The sequence below is a fragment of the Takifugu rubripes genome, chromosome 1, assembly GCF_901000725.2.
Source record: "Takifugu rubripes chromosome 1, fTakRub1.2, whole genome shotgun sequence".
Classification (NCBI taxonomy): Eukaryota; Metazoa; Chordata; class Actinopteri; order Tetraodontiformes; family Tetraodontidae; genus Takifugu; species Takifugu rubripes.
The window spans coordinates 5,124,961-5,145,209 of NC_042285.1; the positions used below are offsets into that span (position 1 = coordinate 5,124,961).

Consider the following 20,249-nt stretch of genomic DNA (forward strand, 5'->3'; position numbering starts at 1 on the left):
GCGTCAAAGCAAGTTGTAATCCTTCGACTTATCTGCAAGAGACAAATGCTTAATTTGTCACCGAAAGCATCCGTACCTAATATGCAACAAATGGGAAAATAGATTTCTCCAGAAACCGCGATTCCCGCGGCACGCAACAAATTGCGTGCCATAAATTGTGTCTGACAGGTGCGCACTGTAACTCTGCAGACAGAAGACAGCCAGATGACAGAAGGCACAAGGGGTAATGCTGAAAGGAGAAGAACATGCCGGCGAACGCGGATTTACGAGCATGTCCGGACTCAGACGATCCATCAGTTTTGTCAAGCAGCCTCGGACGTGGTTGCGTTTAAAACACGCTTAGGTGAGGGGTTTTGCAAGGCTGTCAATAACCCAAAAAAACAGTGTCTGACAAATCTGCTATCTGACGGAAAGGCTCCCTTCTCTCTCCTGGTGATTAACATCCTGGCTACTGACTGTAGCTGTAACCATATATGGCAGCTTTGTGCCAACTGTTTTTAAACCATCAGATTGCTGACAGAAAATAATAAACCTGAGGTATCCTGTGTTTTTGCTAAAAGATACTGGAGTTTCTCTACCAACAGGCATTGGCATAGCGGTTACCCACAAAGTGTAAATCGAGCCTCACGTTCTCACACTTTCCCTCAAAATGCACACAAGTACACACAGTGTAAACACTTTCCCAGACGCACAGTCGTTCTGTTGCCGGACAGAAATAAACGCAGACCCCAGGAGTTGCCTTCAGCCCGGGCCCTTGCAGCCTTTAACAGACAGCTCCGATCACTCTTGAGAAAGCAAAAGCTGCTCAGGGATCGCTTTACAATTCTCAGGGGCTCGAATAACCTGATCTTGAACTGATCCCGAGCACTGATCCCTTTGGAATTGGGTTAGGAACGTGTGAAGGGGCCTGTTGAATGAGCTCGCTGGATATCAACATCCCTGGTCTGGGTTGCTGTAGCGGGGCAGATTGTTTGACTCGACTGGTCCCTGCCTGGGTGTTAGCTTACCCAGCGCCGGCCCGTCCAGAAACTGGTATCAACGTGTCGGGAGGAAAAGTGCCCTCCCAAGACTCAAGGTGGAGCCCGTTACCTCGAGCAAAAGCCCCCGCGACTAAGTCGGATTTGCGTCCCATCAAGACCGAGCTGCTTCCTGAGGCCGTTACAGACGGACGCACAAAAATAAACGTCCCTTTATTCAACAGATTTATGCACCGCCCCAGCTCTGTAAAACTCTCCCCAACACCTCCAAGAAGTATTCCAACCCCAGCCCCCACCCCACCCCCCCTTTTTTTTTTATATCCTTGGTAGAATATCTGTTTTTACTGCAGGGGGTTGTGCTCCCCTTCTCTTGTTCTTAGGGTTGTTTTTTTTCTTCCTTGCAGTCAGTAAAAGTAAAAGGTTGGCACATTTTCCCCTCGGAAGAAGCCATTTGTTCAGGTGAAAATGAAACTTGTGCAGTAAGCAGAGCCGGCCCTGCGGTTGGATGGGGGGGCAGAGGCTATTCCAGATAAATCATTATGGACTATACACTATGAGTATATTCATTGAGAAGTAATTGCCAAGAGGCTTTATGTAATGTATTCTCCCCGTGAGGTAAAACCTTGTCGCGAGGAGAAAGGATAATAGAGTAAGAGGATCATATGAAAATGTTTGCTGCTTCAACCTTTAACTCAGAGCTTAACCCCGACCTCGGATAGTAATTACAGAGTTAATTGCCAACTGATCTGCAAAGGAAACTCCATCCACCAATAGATGTCAATTGGGCTTAAAGGCTTCCCAGTCAGGTATGACAAACCATGGGGTGTTTTAAAATTAAAAGACATGATTATTAGTAGGAAGCCAAGTGGCTTTATAGTTTTGAGTGCAGAAAAAAAAAATCAAACCAAATCATCTAAAATGCAACATATTTAAATGAATAACAATCTATTAGCAGTAATGCAAAGCAATGGTGTGATACATTAAAAATGAACCTCATTAGATTAACGTGTTTGCAGAAAATTGGGAAATAATACTGAGAAAACCATTCCAGGACCAATCTTCCTACATCACACCACATACGTTTGACAATTTAAAATAGAAAATGGAATTAAGCACAGCCATCTAAGCAATAAGCCTCCCTGAGTGATGGAAAAGAAAGAATATATCCCCTTCATTTGTTGAAACCTTTCTGCACACAGGAAACCAGAATGTCTTCAGTGAGTTAAATAGTTAAGTTGAGCCGGTGCTGCCATAAACCCGGTGGGAGAGCTTGGAATAATCTAGGCGATGTTAATGATGCAATTTATATGTGAGGGGACCGGTGTTTGGCAGCCTCTTTCCGTTCGAGCGGGCTGCACAACCCAGCGAGCTCCCAGCACCCCCTGACTAGATGGAGGGGGTGGAGTAGGAGGAGGATGTCAGAGCCCATGTGAAAAGAGAGAGCGAGTGAAGCACTGATAAGAGCCATTACTATTAGTGTCTGTCTGTCACCTGCTGTGCGTCATCCAGTCTCCCCTCTCTCCACATGCGCACCCCCCGTCCCTCCTCCAACCCCCCCCCCCCCCCACCCCCCCCATCCGCCTTCCTGAGGCACATCGCTTCAAATTTGCACTCACCTACACATTTTCCACCCTGTCACAGATGCTGGGTTGGCTCGGAAACTGAGCCCGCTGCACTCTAAAAACTACAGTCAGCTTTGTTTCAAAACACGGGTGAATTAGTGAGACAGCTGCCAGAAATTCATTCGATAAACCTAATGCCTGAACAGATGAATAACTGAACTGGCACAGGAGAAGGTAATATTCTTTGCATACTATTTCTCACTTTTTCCAAGAAAACACAAAGCCTAATTTGGTATTTCGTTTATTACTTGGCACAACGCTACGGCTCCTTAAACTTATGAACTCAGGAGAAATGAGCAGTAATTGCAGGCTGTTCTTTATTTTCTTACAATCTTTTTCAACCAAAATATTTAAAGCTGTTTTTCCTCAGTTGCTATGCAACACTTCCAACCACAGGAGTGAGGAGTATGCTGAGAATGCGCCAAATAAATACTACTGCCACAGACCTTCTGCGAGGAAATATGAGACAGGGGCATCATTCACTCGTAATCAGATGAAAATGTAGACTCGCCTTTGCATTCGTTCGGTTGTTTTTGGACCCGGGTCAAGAAGAGGTGGACCCCTGGAAGTCTATACGAGAGCTGACTTATGCAGCAACCCAGTGAACAAAGCAAGTGTCCCGTGAAAACACATCATTCTGCAAATTGACAATGAAAACGCTGCCACATATGTGGACTGCTGTCTTTTTAAATTTGACTCAGAACTCAGGCAACTGTACGGCAGCCAAAGCGAAAAGGCGAGCGAGCCAACGGTTCGGCCTCTCTTCCTGAGCCTGGAAGTGATGGCCTGAAGCAAGGACGCGTTACGCAAGATATCACATTCGGTTCCACCGCCAGCCTCTGAGGCCAGATGATACGTGTTGAGCGAGCGTCTCCCGAGCCCTAAATGTTAATCAACACCCTTTTCGATGCATTAGTTATGAGTTACAACCTACTCCCCGCGTCTTCCCTTTGGCAGCTTAAATTATGTCGCAAATTTGACAGCAAATTAACATCAACTGGGAGAGTAATATGTCACCTTTGCAGGGATCCGGTATCGTTTTCTCACTGGGGCAACACTGTGAATCTGAGAGAAATATAAGCAAACTGTTTTCACAAATTTTGCAGGGAACCTTCCAAAACAAGCCAAACTGCAAGGCCGTTGCGTGATTATGCTTTCCTGTCGCGGACGCAGAGCACAAAAGGCGATGCTTGCCGATACCGCTGCGTGACATGCGGTCACAATACTGCTGAGGTGTCGGGGGGGGGGGGCGGGTTCACATGTAAATGTGGGCGAAGACGAGTGGGATGTGGACAGAGCTCTCTCCACTTCATCATTGAGGAAATGGCGCCACAGAAGTGAGCTGCGACTTCACAGCTGCCTCATGGCGGGTGACAGTGGAGCCCACGCATGAACACGTCGCTCATCAAAGCGAATGAGGCGTTCTCCGCTTCCTCCGCTTGTGCCGAGAAAAACAATGGCGGCCCCCCCTCCTCCCTCCGGGTTCACACTCTACACACCTGGAATGTCGAGAGCGAGTGGAAATGGCAAAGAAAAAGGGGCGCAAAAAAAATCCATTTGGTTTCATTCGCCTCTCACAAGGAGCTTAACAGACGGCGACCTTCCACCGCTTAATAAAGGGAAGGAAACCGCATGGTCCCGGCGCCATAAAACAGCTCAGAGTGGGTGCTAACAGTGGTTCTGCAATTAACCTGTCTTAAAACAAACAAGAGGCTTTTGCTTTAACAACAGCCGCATACTTGAGCGGTTTGATTTCTGCACCGAGGAACTCAAAAGCCCACCGAGGCTCAGGTTTTTAAATCGGTCATTAACATGCTCGTTGCGGCGCAGCTGTGCCGAGATCCACGAACCAACTGGCGAGGTGATCAAAAATTTGAAAAGCTCTTACGTAAATGACAAATGACTGAATGAACAAATGACGTTATGAACAAATGACTCAAACGCCCTGTGCAGACAAAGAATGTGTTCCCACCGCTAAAGACAACGTTGGATATAAGCATCAAATATAGAAGAAACAGTGAAATTATGAATGCACGCGGCAGCTCGCTAAAGATTTAGCAACTCAGTTTGAATACAAAAGCTCCACTCTTTCTCCTCAGCTGTCCTCTTTTCGCTAAGTGGAACCAGACGTAGGCATTTCTTCATTTAGCCCATTCCGATGGAGGCAAGTTGCTGTTCTTTATTTATTTAACAAAATGAGCTGTAAAAGCCAAACATTAGGTCATGGAATATTTTGGGCCCGAGAAATAAGTCAACGTCTTCGGTGACAGAGCGAACCCAGTTTTAAGTGTCTCCCTTCGCGATTTGAGCTCGTCAGGACCTTTTTCAAAGTCAACTCGTGAGGCCCTTTTTTTTTTTCTTTTTTTTTTAATAAAGAAACTTTCAACAGCGTGGCGCACATGCGTTTCCAATTAAGAGCGCAGAGCCGACATCCAAGCGAGGGCCCCACTCACCCTGTCCGTGATTGACCAAGTCTGAGGAAATGTTAAACAGGCATCATAACCATAACAGAGAGGGGAGACTTTTCAAAAGCCACCGCGGCGGATTGATGACCTGCCCAGCGTGAACTCTAAATTAAAACAATGAACGTGCTCAGTTATTCTGATACATTTGCAGCTGGCAGCGTAAAAATATACCCTTCCATTGAATGGAAATGAGGGATTTGCCGTGCAAAGACAGGTCGTTGCTGTTGCCTTGTGAGGATCATAATGAGAAAGCGTGGTTAACGCCAGGCACTCGGGGTAGGATCCACTTCCCCGGCAGCAGCAATAACTCCCTATGAGCCTGTCTCTGCTCCCGCTTCAATCTCTGGACCCTAAGGAGCTGTTGGAGTACTTTGATGTTCTGTCTAAATGAATTGACTGTGCTTCTCGATGCCGCCCTCCAGTCGATTGACTCCCCCCACCTGTGATAATCACCACGCGTGCCCCGCCGCACCGAACCTGCTCGGAAATGCGACAATATTTGTCAAATTGCAGTGGAATGGTGGTTGTTACCTTGCCGCAGCGCATCAGAGAAGAGGCTCTTTGATATGTGAGGCTGTGCGAGAGCAAGCAGGGCTGGACTGGGTTGTGCTACCTTAGAGCCGTGCAACATCCACAAGGTGAAGCCTTTATGTCGGATGCACCTTCAGGGCATGGTGTTTGTTAGAGCCTGGGCAAGGGAGGCTGCTTCTTTTTTTTTCATCTTCGGAATCAAAGGTCTGCATAAAGTACAAGCTGGCAACTCCACCGAGTCAATCCGAACAAAAGCGGCGGCTTAGTCGGGAAGGCGGCGAAGACTGCGCAAACGTGGTGACGGCTCGACCTGCGGAGTTTGTTTGTCAAAATTTCAGTTGTGAACGACCAACTCCAGTAATAATCCATGGGAAATGAAACAAATGAAATGAAACAACCACACCAGAGCGGAGTGGAACCAGCCATCGACTGGCGAACGCTGTGAAAGCTGATTTTGATCAAAGAGCGGGCAGGCGGTGTTTAAGAGGAAACAATACTTATCCATCTAAGCTCCGGCTCGGTCAATTTTCATTTGACTAAATCCAATTACCATTGATTCTGCATCTGCTTAAACTGGAGCTTTAGGTTTTTCCTTGATAGTGCAGAAATCTTAACTGGGATGAAGCGGCAGTATTTAACCTATTACAGCCTCCAATGAAGCGGGTGCTTTTCTCGAGGAAAGTGCGCCGTCTACATGCAAAGGCATTGATCCTCCCACATCCTGGGTTTTCCCAGCATGTGCAGTGATTCCTCTGCAAAGCCTCAGAACGCGCCTCGCTCTCCTCCAGCAGCGAGGCTGCTCCTGAGCAAACCTGCGCTGGCTCGAGCATCTCATTTAGTCACCATGTTCTTTGATGTGGATTCACTACTGCAGTGCATATCATTCCTGTTTGAAGGCTTGACTTCCACAATGCAGCGGGGCTTGAAGTTTCCCATATTGCAAGTGCTACAATGTAATATTCTGGGAGGCGGTTATGCATTATACATTTTTCATAAAAGAACACCGTCGCCTGAAAGTGAAATGTGGGAAAAGTCGGTCCATCAAGACATATTGACATAAACAGTTAAGAGACTTCCAGGTAGGGGATGAAAACAGCTGTTATCACCCCAGTCGGGGTGATAACGGGGTAAATGTCCAAATAAATGCAGCAGGATTACATCTAACTGGAGTTTGCCATTATAAAACACAATTGTTAAGTCTGAACGCTGAGTGTCAGTTGTAAGCCTCTTCATCTGATTTCACAATTTGCAATTAATAAACGACATTGTCAAGGTCTTTGTCGGCGCGAGATAAATCCTCCGGCTCACACGACGACAAGAAAAGAAGACGCTGTCGAGAACGTTGCCATGGACCGACTTCAAGGCCGTCGCCGATGAACAGAAAACCGAGCTCGTGGTTTCCTTTTGAAACGCTCCTTCAAAAAGCACACGAGATATAAAAACGCAAGTTGTTATCCAAATGAATAAAATGAAGTTGGCACCTAATGTCTGAGAGCACCTGAGGTTTATGTTAAAGCTTCTTATCCTGATAATTAAAGAGTGTTTGCATGGAGGTGTACTGCTCTGAGTATCTTTTTAATGGCTGCTTACTGTCTCAAAAGCATTAAGATGGTGCTTTCCTGAAGGCCTCTCTGCTCTCATTTCCTCCCTCTCACCTAACACACACGAGCGCGTGTGCACAAATACCAACCGCACACAGTTTACTTAAATGTTATGAACGAAAAACCCACACACAAGAAAGAGCCGGCTCTTTCACAAACATCAGCCTCTCAATTAGTTCTTGCTCTCGTTCCTCCTTGGAAGAGAATTCCGTCTCAGCAGGATGCTTTTTCTTTGTTTACTGCAAACAGACCAAACCCTTATCAGCAGCTAATCACTACGAGGCAAACACACTTCGTGCGGCCACTTGAAACAAAGGATTCCATAACTTATTTTCGCACTTGGGTTAGCCATTCGGAGCTGGACGAGCGCTGCGATCTGAGCAGCCGCCGCGAAGATCGTCATTTGTTGAACGTAATTTGTCGTGACATTGAATTGCATCTGCTTGTAATTCTCTCTAATTGATGTTTGATACGTCTGAGGAAATTAGGGCGGCTGGATAACACTGCAAATATTATGAATCTTCCCCGCCTTTCTCCTTCCATGACAGCTCTGATGAATTCACAACACCTAAAACTGTAATGTGTCAACATGCTGTGCAGCTACGCTCTCTATTCCCAGGGCTGCCAGCCTGACAAATCTAGAGTTACAGGCATACAGATGTATACCCTGGCGGGGCAGGACAAGACCAACCTGAGCAATTTTCACAGAGTTCTGCGTGGAACCACCGGCGTGATATTCGACATTGCTCTTCTTGACGATTTCGTCGAACCTGAAACGAAGAAAAAAGCGAGACAAAAATAAGCCCCATGAACAGCCGTTGGTATCTCAGTCTTAACACCAGCCGTAACCACCGGCAACGCTGACATACAACAGGAAAACGAGCGCTAGATCGCACCAGCCAGAGGAGAAAGGGCTTGCATGTAAAAGTAATTTCTTCAACATATTGGAGTTCTAAGATCACTTAATGATGCAGGTGTAGTACATTCGTTAAGAGTTAAACCCTCCCTCGGGAGGAGGCAGTTTTGGGCTTTTGTTGCAGAGCGACTGCAGATGCCGAATGCAATTTGTGGCATTTGGAAATAAAAATCCAGTCTTGCAATGCAATTACAACCGTGATAGAGCAGCTTTGTTCAGTGGATTATCATAAAAAAATGATTTAAAAAGTAGGACAGTTTAGAAAATATATCATTCTGCTTGTTTAATTTGCGAGCAACAATAACAGCCTGTAATGTAGACAAGTCTAAATGTCAACATCAAATCGCTTTTTTTTTTTATCCTAAGTGTTTCACAACGTTCATTTCTGGTCGGACTAAATAGTGACTACTGTACTAGAGGTCTGCTGGGCCTGGGCTGGAGCACAAAGCTGTTATTTTGACTATTCTTTATCATAACTGGGCAGAGACTGCAAAGCTTTTCAACATCATTTGGATTGTTAAAGCAACAAATGATCCGTCCGACATGTGCAGAAAACCTCAGTCGTGCTCCACTTTCTTAGAGCCCAGTGCCGATTATTGTATTATTTTGAATTCCTGCGAGGATTTCTCCACATGCTAATGGAGAACGTAGAAGGAGGGGAATACGTTAGCGTTGGTGCTGCGTGCGCATGTGACGTTCCAGGTGAAAGCAGTTCACGCTAAGGATTTTAAAATGAAAAAAAGATGCGAAGCCCTGGAATTTGTTAAATGCGATACTTGAACCTATTAGGGTTTGAATGTCAGCTTGATAAAGGTGGGAAAAAAACAAAACAAACAATAAAAACCTAACTTTGTCCGCACATGGCTGTGGTTAACTCTGCCGAATTAAAACAACGTGAACAGGGAACGCCGTTTTTGAAACGTGGGAAATGTTTCCTCACAGGGAGACGTGAAAAAGATCCTATTCGTCTCCCGCTTGGCGGGGATATTTTGTATTGTATAGGTGGTGGTTTCAGAACAACAGGAAAAAACCCAAAACAAGCTGTATAATAGATTTGTGTACAAAGAAAATCTCCAAGCCAGAAAAGTTGTTTATGAAGAGAGCACATCTGATTAAACCTTTGATGCCTGAACCGTACAGTAAAGTTTAGAAAAGACTGTAACAGACTAAACACGGCGAGTCAAAAAAAAACCCTAAAGATGACAGTGGGGAATGGGAAGTAAACAATTGCTGAGTTTTGAAAGGTAAACCAGGGGAAGTCCCTCGGGCCTGCCGTTTCTTTCGTTTCCGTGTTTTTCCCATCGTGCTGCCATTTCCAACATCAATCGCGGCACCGCTCTGATGCAAAGCTGGGTGATGCGGTGGGAGCTTCGACATCACACACACACACACACACACACACACACACACACCGTATATGCAAACCATCGCCAGGGAGCCCGGCGACACAACGCCATCCACCCAGCTATAGAAATCGACCCGTCTGCAATAAGATGAATCGCCGACTTTGGGAGGTTTTTTTTGTAATCTGAGGTTTGTCTGTTTCACAACTGTATTGGAACATGGGGGGGGGGGGTACTTCAATGACATGAAAATAGTTCAAGGTGCAGTCTTCCAGTCCCCCTGGCTTTATATGCAAGACCTACTTTAATTAAGTGGGTAAGAGGGGTTGATGGGGAAATGCTAGAGCGCACTCCTGGGGGATTTGTGTTATTTAAAGGCTTTGTCAGAGAGATGCAATGCATTTTCCTTAGAAAAATAAATACACCCAGGTTAGGTCAGGGTTGAACATTTTTGGGGAGGATAGAATGTCAACCTGGAATTTGTCTGTTGCGTTTGCTTACTGTGGACAGGAGTAATACATATGCATCGTGGATTACCAACACGGGAGCCAGAAGGGGCTCAATATTTGAGCAAAACTAGGTTTAACTAGGCATGGCTGAGTTTTGAGCAAGTGTGAAAGTAACCTTAGCTGCTTCAAAGAAAAGTCTGCATATCATGTCTTCAGGCAGAGTTGTCTGCCCAGGGCAGAATGTTCGCAACAAAAACTTTCCATGCAAGTGGAAAATATGCTAACTGCAGGAAAAAAAAAAAAATCTTCCCGAGACACCTGTTATGACTCCTTGACAAAGGAGGAATTTGAGCACTGTGGGTGTTTATAACATGAAGGCAGCCGAGGGACTCCAGAGCCGATTTCAAATGGACCCACAGCTTCCAAGGATTTCTGCACCCCTTCCCCCCCTTCCCTTCCTAGAAGTATTTGCTCCACCTTTCAGTGCAGACAGCATGGGGCCCTGCTCTTGGACGCCTTGAAAATCCCAACCGAAAAGGAGCAGCTGCCTCGAGACCTTTACACCCTCAAACATCATGTGATCCCATAGTGGTGACACCGTAAACGGCCCCCTTGGCCATTTAGGAAGAGAAAATCCCTCCCCGTCTACTGTGGTGTAATCTCATGCAGTGCTAGGAGGGAGCAGAGAAAAATAAATTGTTCTGAACAAAATGTCCTCAGCCCACTAACCTCTTCTTTAAAAAAAACAAAAAAAAAACCCACTGATGTTGTTCAACAGCAGAGAAATTCCAAGTACGCAAAGCCTCCCACTAATGTATGGATAGCGTACAAGAGATCGCCCCTGACACTCTGATTAAAACGCCACTCCTTAATAAAAGGTACTATTTTTCAATTTAGCTTCAAATCCCTAGTGGAGCCACTTCTTCTCTGGGTTTAAGCCAAATTAACAGATACAGGCTACTGGATGGAAAGAGGATATGAACAGCCCCCTTTAGAACTAATACCTACATATCTGTGGCTTAACACAGCCAAATTGTTGGGGGAGATCACACAAGTTGGGAACATGGTGTTGTTTACATTCCTGGGGATGGAGCCCCCGCCGTTGTTTCCCATCAAAGGAAATATGAGAGCTTCCAGAGGACTACGAGTGTTCTCTGCCACAAGTGACTCATGAGTGCCCCCCACGAAAAAAAAAGAGCCAAGTAGATTATTTACATGAGGCAATAATTCAAGATTTGCTCCTCTAAGTCTCTTACGTGGAGGGCAAGGCGAGCCCATTTACCCGATCCCTCTTCATTCGCCTTTGATGTTAGCCTATCTCGATAAGACCGGATGAGTGCCCTAAAATCCTGGATGAGTGATTTCACAGGAAGAACAAGTCTCTGTTAATCAATAGCTAGATTGGATCAGGATCCTCGGGAGCGGGCCCGTGCGAAAGTCCTTCGGAACGTTTGAGTGCACACCGGGGTAATTCGTCGCTAATGATCACCGTGGCGCACACTCCACTCCGTTTGTCCTTATTTAATTGCCTCGTTCGCGTTTAAACAGCTTACAAATCACAAGGACGGGCGGGGAAACGTGATCAAACAGCCCCTATTGCTAATCAGCAGAGGCCAAGGGAAGAAGTGAGAGGACTGGGACTGCTTTGCTGCTCTCCTCGGGGAATTAGGACAGAGGAGGCTTGTATAGGAACAGTAAATTATCTCTGCCTCAGCCATAGCAGGTAGGTCCATTTAACCAGGCAGATCCATCTTTCCCTCCTTCCGACACGAGCGGTGGGGGGGGGCTGCTGAAAGGCTTCGGTAATCCCAGTTTCAACAGAGGCATCTGGAGTGGACAGGTTCCACCATTGATTAGATTCTCCAATCAGTGTGTGCATCCCACACCACACTTCCTCTGTAGAGGCTGCACCAATCCGATGCACAATAATTGTTTCCATAGGTCAGGCGATGGAAAAACAGCTCGGGGACGTGATGAAAGGGAGATGGAAAGGGCGAGGAATATTGCCGTATTTTCTCCCCCAATTAAATTGTTTGTCAAACCCTTCACAACAGGTTACGCAGTTTATCTGTTTAAAATCAATACGCTCCTCTCGGTGTGAAAGCTTGTCGCAACACAAGACAGGCCCATTAATTATTCTGTTCCAGGCGCTATCGCCCGGCTCCTCAAGGTTGAGCCTTATCTTTTCTTATTTCCAATCAATAATTATCTTCTACCTTGCTTGCATTCCCCACCAGAGCCAGATGTGTCTTTACAAGCTGCTTCTGAGGCAATCGGTGAAGAAAATGAGATGAATAGGCTAGTTTTGTGATGGGAACATTAGCGTGCGATGGCAAAGGATGAGATGCGTGTTGTGTCCAACAAGACATTAGTGTCCTCTGACATCTGCTAATAATTGATCTGCAAAAAAAAGCATGATGATGGTGCCTTTGAGCAGGTACATCCGGGGGTGCAAACACTCCCCGAGAAGGCTAATATGTTTGTATGACTGCACAATTCCACGGTCATAATGGGTGAGTAATTGCATTAGAATGCAGAGGCAACAAATGCGCAGCCCTTTAATAATCATCTGAACCAGCAGCAGCAGCAACGTCCCATTTGCTGGCATTAACCGAGCACTGCCCGTTTGTACTTAATTAGGCTACGCTCAGGGATTAGGCGGCGGGGGCAAAATCTGGTCATGGAGGACGAGTTCTTAATATTTCCTCGAAAATGTCACAGGTTTTTGGCTTCGCGCTGCAGACCGTGGCGCCATTTGTCACACGGTACTGTGTGGATGTGGGAAAAGGAGTGTGAGTGAGTGAGTGTGAGAGGACATAAAAGAGAGCGAACTAGGGACACGTTGAGGAAGCCAGTGGGAAGACAGTGCGTGTGTAAGCAAGGACGGGGGAGGGCTTCTGGTGTTCTCCTGAGATTTGAGATTTAAAGCCCAAGCACAAAGCCTGCGAGATATTCCCCTTATCATGGAGGTTGATACCAGGATCTTGGTGATTCAGAGGGCTCCATGTGAATAATTCCACCAACACCCCCTACTGTGGGCACCATATGGCCCAGTGCGAACTTTAAAACACACGGGGAGTGTGCCTGCTCACCAGCCTGGCCTCCCATCTCTACTCCCTTGCAGCTTAGGTGCAGTGAAATGATCAGTAGAGATAATATGCTAACTACATGTAGCTACACAGTGGCTTTTCCTGTGTGGCTGCCGGGAATCAAAGATGACTAAAAATAGCCGTGAGCAGGGTATTCTGAACTGAGCGCGCTGTATGCACTGGCTGAGACGCCCACATTTTTAATTATAAAACGGTCTTTAACGGGGGGAGTTGGAGGGCAGGGAGGAAGAGGAGGTGGGGGTGCAGGCGCAGGGATTTCGATGATGTTTGTGACACTCTCTTTGATTGGTGGCGTTTCCCTCTGGCACCACCTGCTGTCAACAAAGGGGAGGGCATTTGCAGCAGCAGCCGTGGTGAGCTGTAATTATGATTGCATCAGCCATTTCTCATGATGCAGCGCGTGTTTCAACGGGGATCTGTCACCGTTACCAAAGCTCACCTGCGCGTACGGCCATTCACCCCCCCACCTCGCTTGAAAAGTTTTCATCTATCATAATTCAAAGAGCCCTGATCCACATATGCATGAGTACGGCTGGAGTGAGCATGTCAGATTCATGTGAGCCCCCTCAACCTGCCAGATTCGTGCATATCAATAAAACATCGCGAGCAGTGCACGGCTGTCGGGTTAACATGCTTCCGATGTCTCAATGAAGAGAGAAGTGCCATTAATCTCTCCTCTGGAGGACGCCTGGTAGACGCAGGTCTGGGGCCTTTAACCTCGACAGAATGGGGAGCCGGATGCTCGGACCCCCCGGTGGGATGAAGGAGTTGGGATCAAGTACTGTAGTACAGCGCTCAGCATCAGCATCAAAACCGGGAAAAGAAAGGGGGGGGGGCTTTATGTGTCTACACACTCAGTCAAGCATGAGTGCATCCAGTGAAGTGGCACCATGGCAAGCACATGCAGCTTCTGCACGCATGCTTGCATGTGAGCACACACAAACACAGGGTGGGGGTGTGTGTGAGATGGGGGGGGGGGTTCTCTGTAGTACACCTGGATCCCTTCTAGCGCTCATATTTTTTTGCTTAGCACTGTTTTTAATAAATAATAATAAAATGGAGGCATGGAGTCAAGTGTGTTTACAGAGCAGAATCAATCACACACAAACACACACGGAGCGTTTAGCATGTACTCTGCGAGAGGGGCCTTTGTTGTTTTCCTCCCAGTAAGCAGATTGAGCTGCACGGCAGCAGCAGGGGTGTGTAAGATGTACACAGACAGCGGGGTGTGTGAGTAGAGAGGCACCTCCACTGATCTCCCGTGTTGTGTGATGATGTGTGTGTGTGATGTGTGTCTCAATCCAGAGCTGATCCCCCTGAGTCAGCCCTGTCAGTGATATGAGCCACCCGACCCCCTCTACCCCCACCCCCTCCCTCGCCATCCGGAATGCTAATAACAGCCAGCTACTAACGCTGCAACTCTGAATTATTCATGCAGCAGAGGGTCACACGGCATAATGAGGAGTTTACTCTCATTCTGGATGTGATTGTGACGCTGCTAATCTGCATTTAGCATAGAGAAAGGGAGAAAGGGACGTGGGGGAGAGGATCGGGGGGGGAGGAGGGAGGACGAGCACTGATGAACTTAATTGCTGTGAGCAAACAACCTCTGAAAAGAGTCACGCCATCAACCAGAGATGAGAAAGTAAACAATTAATTATGATTGGACAGAGGGAGTCATAAAACAAATGTTTGAACGAGACTAATATTCAGAAGCCATCTGATGCCCCCCCTCCCTTCCTCCTCCCTCTTTGAGGTGACAATACGCTCCCTGTTACAAGGATTCACTCATTTGACACACTAATAATCATTAGCTCTCATATAATGTGGTTAACAAGCCCAAGAGGGTTTGGGTAGGCGCCATGTTATAAAATGCTGCACATTCTAAACAAGCTGTAATGCCTCCTCATCCTGGAATAAAATGTCTACTTGTCCACATTTTAATCTCCTGCATAAATAGGTGTGTTTTAATTACGTTGACATTTTGTTGCCAGCATAAAGTCCTTGGGGGGGGTAAACGCAGAAGACTACTGCCGCCCCCTGCTGGGCATTCAACGTACAGCAGGACAGTGGAGAAAGTTTCGACAGGGAGAATTTCAACCTGTACTGGCGAAATAAATCAATAAAATTCTTTATCAGTAATCACATTAAAACATGCAAGTTGTCTTCTAAATGGATGTATAGATTTTCAGCTCACTTAAAAACATAGAAGCCAAATAATTGAATCATTGAGGATTTAAATAGGTCACAGGTACTTAAATTGAGCCACATGATGGCAGCAGTCACTACAAAACATTCAGCAAACTGCATCACATCTGATTGTATCTCCCTCTGAGGGATGGAACAGTGCTGCTCTGCACTGAAGAAGTCAAATAAAGTTCTTTCGGCTGTCAGTTTCCTCTCAGTAGCCAATTTTAAAGGGCAAACGAAAAACACAGTTGAACTATGGAGCATTAATAAATCGAATCTACAAATGATTGATGAATTTGTTTGATTACTAGGTATATTTGTGCTCCTTGTCTGTTTTTCCAACAGCAAAAATGTCAACACAGACCACAAATATGCAGGGAGTTCAACCAACTGTCTGCGCCATTGTGGTTAAAAACACTGAGCACAAATACAAAACAAAGATGTTTTCAGGATTTTCTGATTATTCTCAGAACACTTTTCACCAAGTCAATTACAACATCCTTCAAACCTCCACAATTTAGTCAGCTTCACTTTTGTTGTATAGATTACAAAAGCAACTGAGATCTGACAGTTTTCATCTCAGTATTCATCCTAAAAAGTAACAAAAACCCTTTTGAAGTACAGCACAGAACAGAGGAAATGCTCAGTGAAGTAAAATGGATTCAAACATCACAGGCACGCAAACACCAATGAGTACGCAGCCAATACTAACAGGGATGTTGATAGCTTTTTCCAGCAGGTAATTTCTATTCCACAACAGGATTACATGGGCGCTGCTGTGACTAGATAATTGAATTCGGCCTTGGCCACAGTGTGCTGCATCCAATGATCCCTCTCCAACCAGGACGATGGAGGGAGGAAAAAAAAAAGTGCATTACGATGTAGCTTCAGTTGTGCAGCGATAGCGTTAGCCAAAGTAAGTCCGTTAGGTTTGACATCGCCTAAATCAAGTTCTTCCACTACGGTGCTGCTCATCTCAAGACTGGAGTGGACTACTAAATGTAACGCTAGTGTGGTCGGTACCAACCAACGGACGCGATTGTGGGGTTTGAGTGGTACCGTGAAGAGACGTGCATTGAAATGCATTGTGCTGGCAATAAACCACCAAAGCCACATGTTAATCCTGCCCTGGCCTTGTACAGAATGTGGAGGGAATGGCATCTGTGGGGCGAAAGATAACACCGCAGCCTTTGTGTTGGTGGAGAACAACACTGCTGATGATGCGGCTTTGTGCCGCCGCCGGCACCCAGTCACACGTGCCCCTTTATCAAGTATAATAAGACCTGATAAGGTAGACGATTGTCAAGACCCAGATCACTTAATGACCTGACGTGTTCTTATAGTGCAGCCTGGTGACACTCAACATCAATTCCTCTTTAATGGCGTCCGCCAAAATCATAACAAAGACTACAGCGGCCAACTATAGGGCAACAACGGATCAAGTTAATCTTTCATGTTTTATACCTTTATGTCACATCGTTGTACTAAATACAAAAATGAGATGAGCTGATATATGATTAAAGAAGTAGCTATACACAAAATAGAAATTAAAAAAAGTTAACCAAAGAATTAGTTAGCAGATAGACCACTTCTAGAGCAGCACCATCTTCATCATCGTGAAGAAAAAATGATCCCCAAGCTCCCTTTCTGAGCTCTGTAATACTTTTAAAAATGGGGAAAAAATATGGTAAACTGTAAAAAAAAAATGTCATACTGTCAAAAAATATTAGTTAACTGTAAGACAATGTGTTTTACATTATACACTTATCTCTTGGAATTTACAACAGCAGTTAACGTGAAGAGGCCTTTCTAAGATACAGTATCAGTGCAGAATTTCTGGCATGAAAGGGTGCACACAGGTCACAGTGGCGGTCAGACACCCCCACTGGGGACTTTTGACACTTCAACACATTGGTAAGGGCTGCAGATTATTCTCAAAAGTGAGTGTTACTACAGCAAACAAACACTCTTGGTTCTCATCTTTCCTCTATTGGGATGGATTAAAACGAATATTTGCACGTTTCAAACACAGAATAGGAGTTTCCTTCTGTGAAGGTGAATCATCTTTCACCGGCAGCTGTCTTACAGATGGTGAAGTCTCTTTTTTGGCACAAAAATAGATAAAAACAAATAAATTCGCAGGGACAACGCCATCTGCACTAGATTAAAGAACAAAAAGAGGTCAAAATGTAATTAAGGCTTTGATTTGTTTTAATTGTGACTGTTTTCAGTGCTTCTCGGGCTGCGAATAGGAATTCCAACCAGGAAGAAGGACATAACATTCTTCGTGCATCTACGTCTAATGTAGACAAGGAAAACAGGACAGGACAACATTGTCTGCAGCTCCTCTGTTTACTTTTTTGCTACTCTAACAGCATGGAAACCATATATAGGTGTGAATGTACTAGCACTTGTAAATTCCCAGATTGGGAATAGGAATATTATAGGCCATTTATAACTTGGTTATTTTGAGGGCAGCTAAAGTGTCAGGATAGGAGCGGCGGCTGTGATTGGCCAGCGGATCCCCTATTTGGTTCCACATAGTTTTAACGGTTTGCGTTGGGTGTGACGTTTCGACTCACAAGGCTTTGTGCTTATCTTCAGCCAGGATCTGGTCATTGGGCTTCAGTCCGAATCTTTGGGAAAAGAAAAGGGAATCGTAAGGAGGCAGAGGGAAAGTAAAAGAACGCGTGCACACAGACGTGTGGTTTTGACTTACTTGTCCAGGAAATCTTTGTCCACAACAGCTGAAATATCCAGCAAGGGATTTCCCATCCCGAAGAGTGTGTTTTCACTGTGAGAAGACAAACATTGGGGGGCTCATTCAACTTGCCACAAAAGGGTCAGGCTTAGAAGTTTGTAGTGGAAGTCATGTTTCTGTTTCTAAAATCTGAGACGCTGATGAGGCCTAAAGCTGCATTTGCACAAACCCTGCTGCAGAAACATTGCACAATTGCAAACATATGACTTCACATTAAGAAATCATGTCTCAGAACTCAGCAAAACAGTGCAGAAGTACTTCACTCAATAGGTATGCACATATTCCAACACATTAGCTGGATTAAAAAGCTGCAATTGCCCTGGCAGTGCTTTAATGTTTTATTTAAAAGGTTTATGGTAATGCATACTTATACTCATATACTATAAAGACTTGCTGGCATTGCATTAAACGCCCCATACCTTGACCTAGTAATCTTAAATTCTTTTCTGTAAGATACCACAGTGCCCAAAGTCCAACCCTGATAGTTTTCACACAATGTGGTGCAATTTTCTTAAGACTCTAGCATTTTTTAAATTTATTATCACTTTCACAGAATTTGTTTTTTTAAATGTATTATTGTATGTTGCACTTTGGGATGAACAAGATAATCCAGTCACTGAAGGTATCCTAAAACATAAGCCAAAAACAGTTCAAAAATACTTTTCAGAGTACTTTTAATAGATCATATAAACTAGCCATATTGTGAACACGTTAGTAATTACAGATTTTAAAAACAGTTACCCTGGAGACATCACGGGACAATTATCTTACCTTGCGGTTGGCATTATATCAGGAAAGCAAGTTAAACTAATGAACAATTAATAACCAGATTGCTTCTGTCAAAGCAATGTGCTTCTTCAGTCCAGGAACTACACTGCTCAACGCTGATTGGCTGTTGAATAAAAGGGGCGGGCATTTGGCCATTCTACAAATATGATTGGAAACAGATCGTCCAATTATGTAGAGTCTTTTATGCTGCGTTTGATTACCAGTGGGTAAACCATAACCATGGTAGATGGCAGCAGCGTTTACGTTTTAATAAGTAACCCTTTTTTTTGTGGTCCCAAGCACACATGGAAAATACCAGGTCCTGTAAGTGCAACCGAACATAAACATGATTTTTGACACAACTCAATTACTGACAGCTATTATGAATGGGATGACTGAGAACTTTGGCTTCACTAGAACTACACGTAATACTCGTTATTCCTACACACCCACACAACTAGCTTTCAATTGTGTACTAAGAATAACTTTTTTTTAAAACCAACTAAGCCTTAATAACACTTCTTATATTTCCAATCGTATATACTACAGTATATTACTATTTCTGATGCTACTGGAACAAAATATTTCGCTAAGAAGTTTTTTAAAAGGCAAGAAATTACCTTTGGCCTTGTGTTTATTCTATAGCACTAAGTTTTCGCAATCAAGTTTTCCTACAGTCATTCGAACGCAGCACCATATGCAAAGTGTCAACAAGACACAAGACCCGTGTCAGCGATAATCAAGTAGTATTATTATTTGCATTTTTACAGACAACAGGCTGTAATGACGAACGCTGGCTGAATCAAAACACGCTAAGTACTTTAGGACACCACCTTAAAACGTGTCTCGCACACCTTTCCCTCCCTTATATTATCTTACTCGGAACAAACTCGACGCTATCGTGCTAACACGCTAGCGCACAACATGACAGGACGTTATCTTAAACTGGCATCCACAAACCGAATTGGTACATCGGCTATTATTTCCCAGCGGTCCACCCACCCTCCGCTATTAGCCGTGGTTAGCATCCCTACAAGGAAACAAACGGCGCCATAGCATATCAGCCGTTTAACCCCCAGTCTCACGTTGATGGAACGTCCACAGGTTCAAACTGTTCGGCGCTTTATCGCCCCGTAGCTCAGCTCGGCTGACAGGTTACGGCTACGGGTGCTAGCGAGCATAGACGCCTAGCCGCGGCGGCTAATTTTATGGAGCACAGCGGTTCTAACTCACTTTAGTGTCACGCTTTCTTACCTCAGCAATGTTGTCTTCCCCGTGGACATGTTTGCTTCTCCGTCGTGCACGTTTTTGTTGGTTTTCCCCGACAACTGTTCTCGTTGGAGCCCTGCTGAAGCTACTTTCATTGCTGGCTGCGAACAGGCTGCTGCTGCTGCTTCTACATCGGACCGAGCAGCACTAAAAACCCGGATAAATTTAATGGTTACATATCGTAGCCGTTGCACATTTGACCGATATCTCGCGTTACTACATTTTATTAAGCAATATATAACAGGTG

General features: G+C 45.1%; 1 protein-coding gene across 3 annotated transcripts in view; it reads right to left on the reverse strand.

The window, feature by feature from the left end:
• LOC101066176 (adenosine kinase) overlaps nucleotides 1-20,219 on the reverse strand; it is an 82,971-nt gene extending 62,752 nt beyond the window's left edge. The window contains exons 1-4 of one of the 3 annotated variants that reach the window (XM_011620974.2): nucleotides 19,988-20,219; nucleotides 17,924-17,998; nucleotides 17,787-17,840; nucleotides 7,888-7,966 (exon numbers count right to left, since the gene is read on the reverse strand). In XM_011620974.2, coding sequence (XP_011619276.2) covers nucleotides 7,888-7,966; nucleotides 17,787-17,840; nucleotides 17,924-17,998; nucleotides 19,988-20,097 — 318 coding nt within the window. In that variant the 5' untranslated portion in view covers nucleotides 20,098-20,219. Of the gene's footprint in view, nucleotides 1-7,887; nucleotides 7,967-17,786; nucleotides 17,841-17,923; nucleotides 17,999-18,736; nucleotides 19,409-19,987 lie in introns of those variants that run through there. The other 2 variants (XM_011620935.2, XM_003961181.3) reach the window with 2 other exon arrangements.
• Nucleotides 20,220-20,249: the final 30 nt, after the last annotated feature.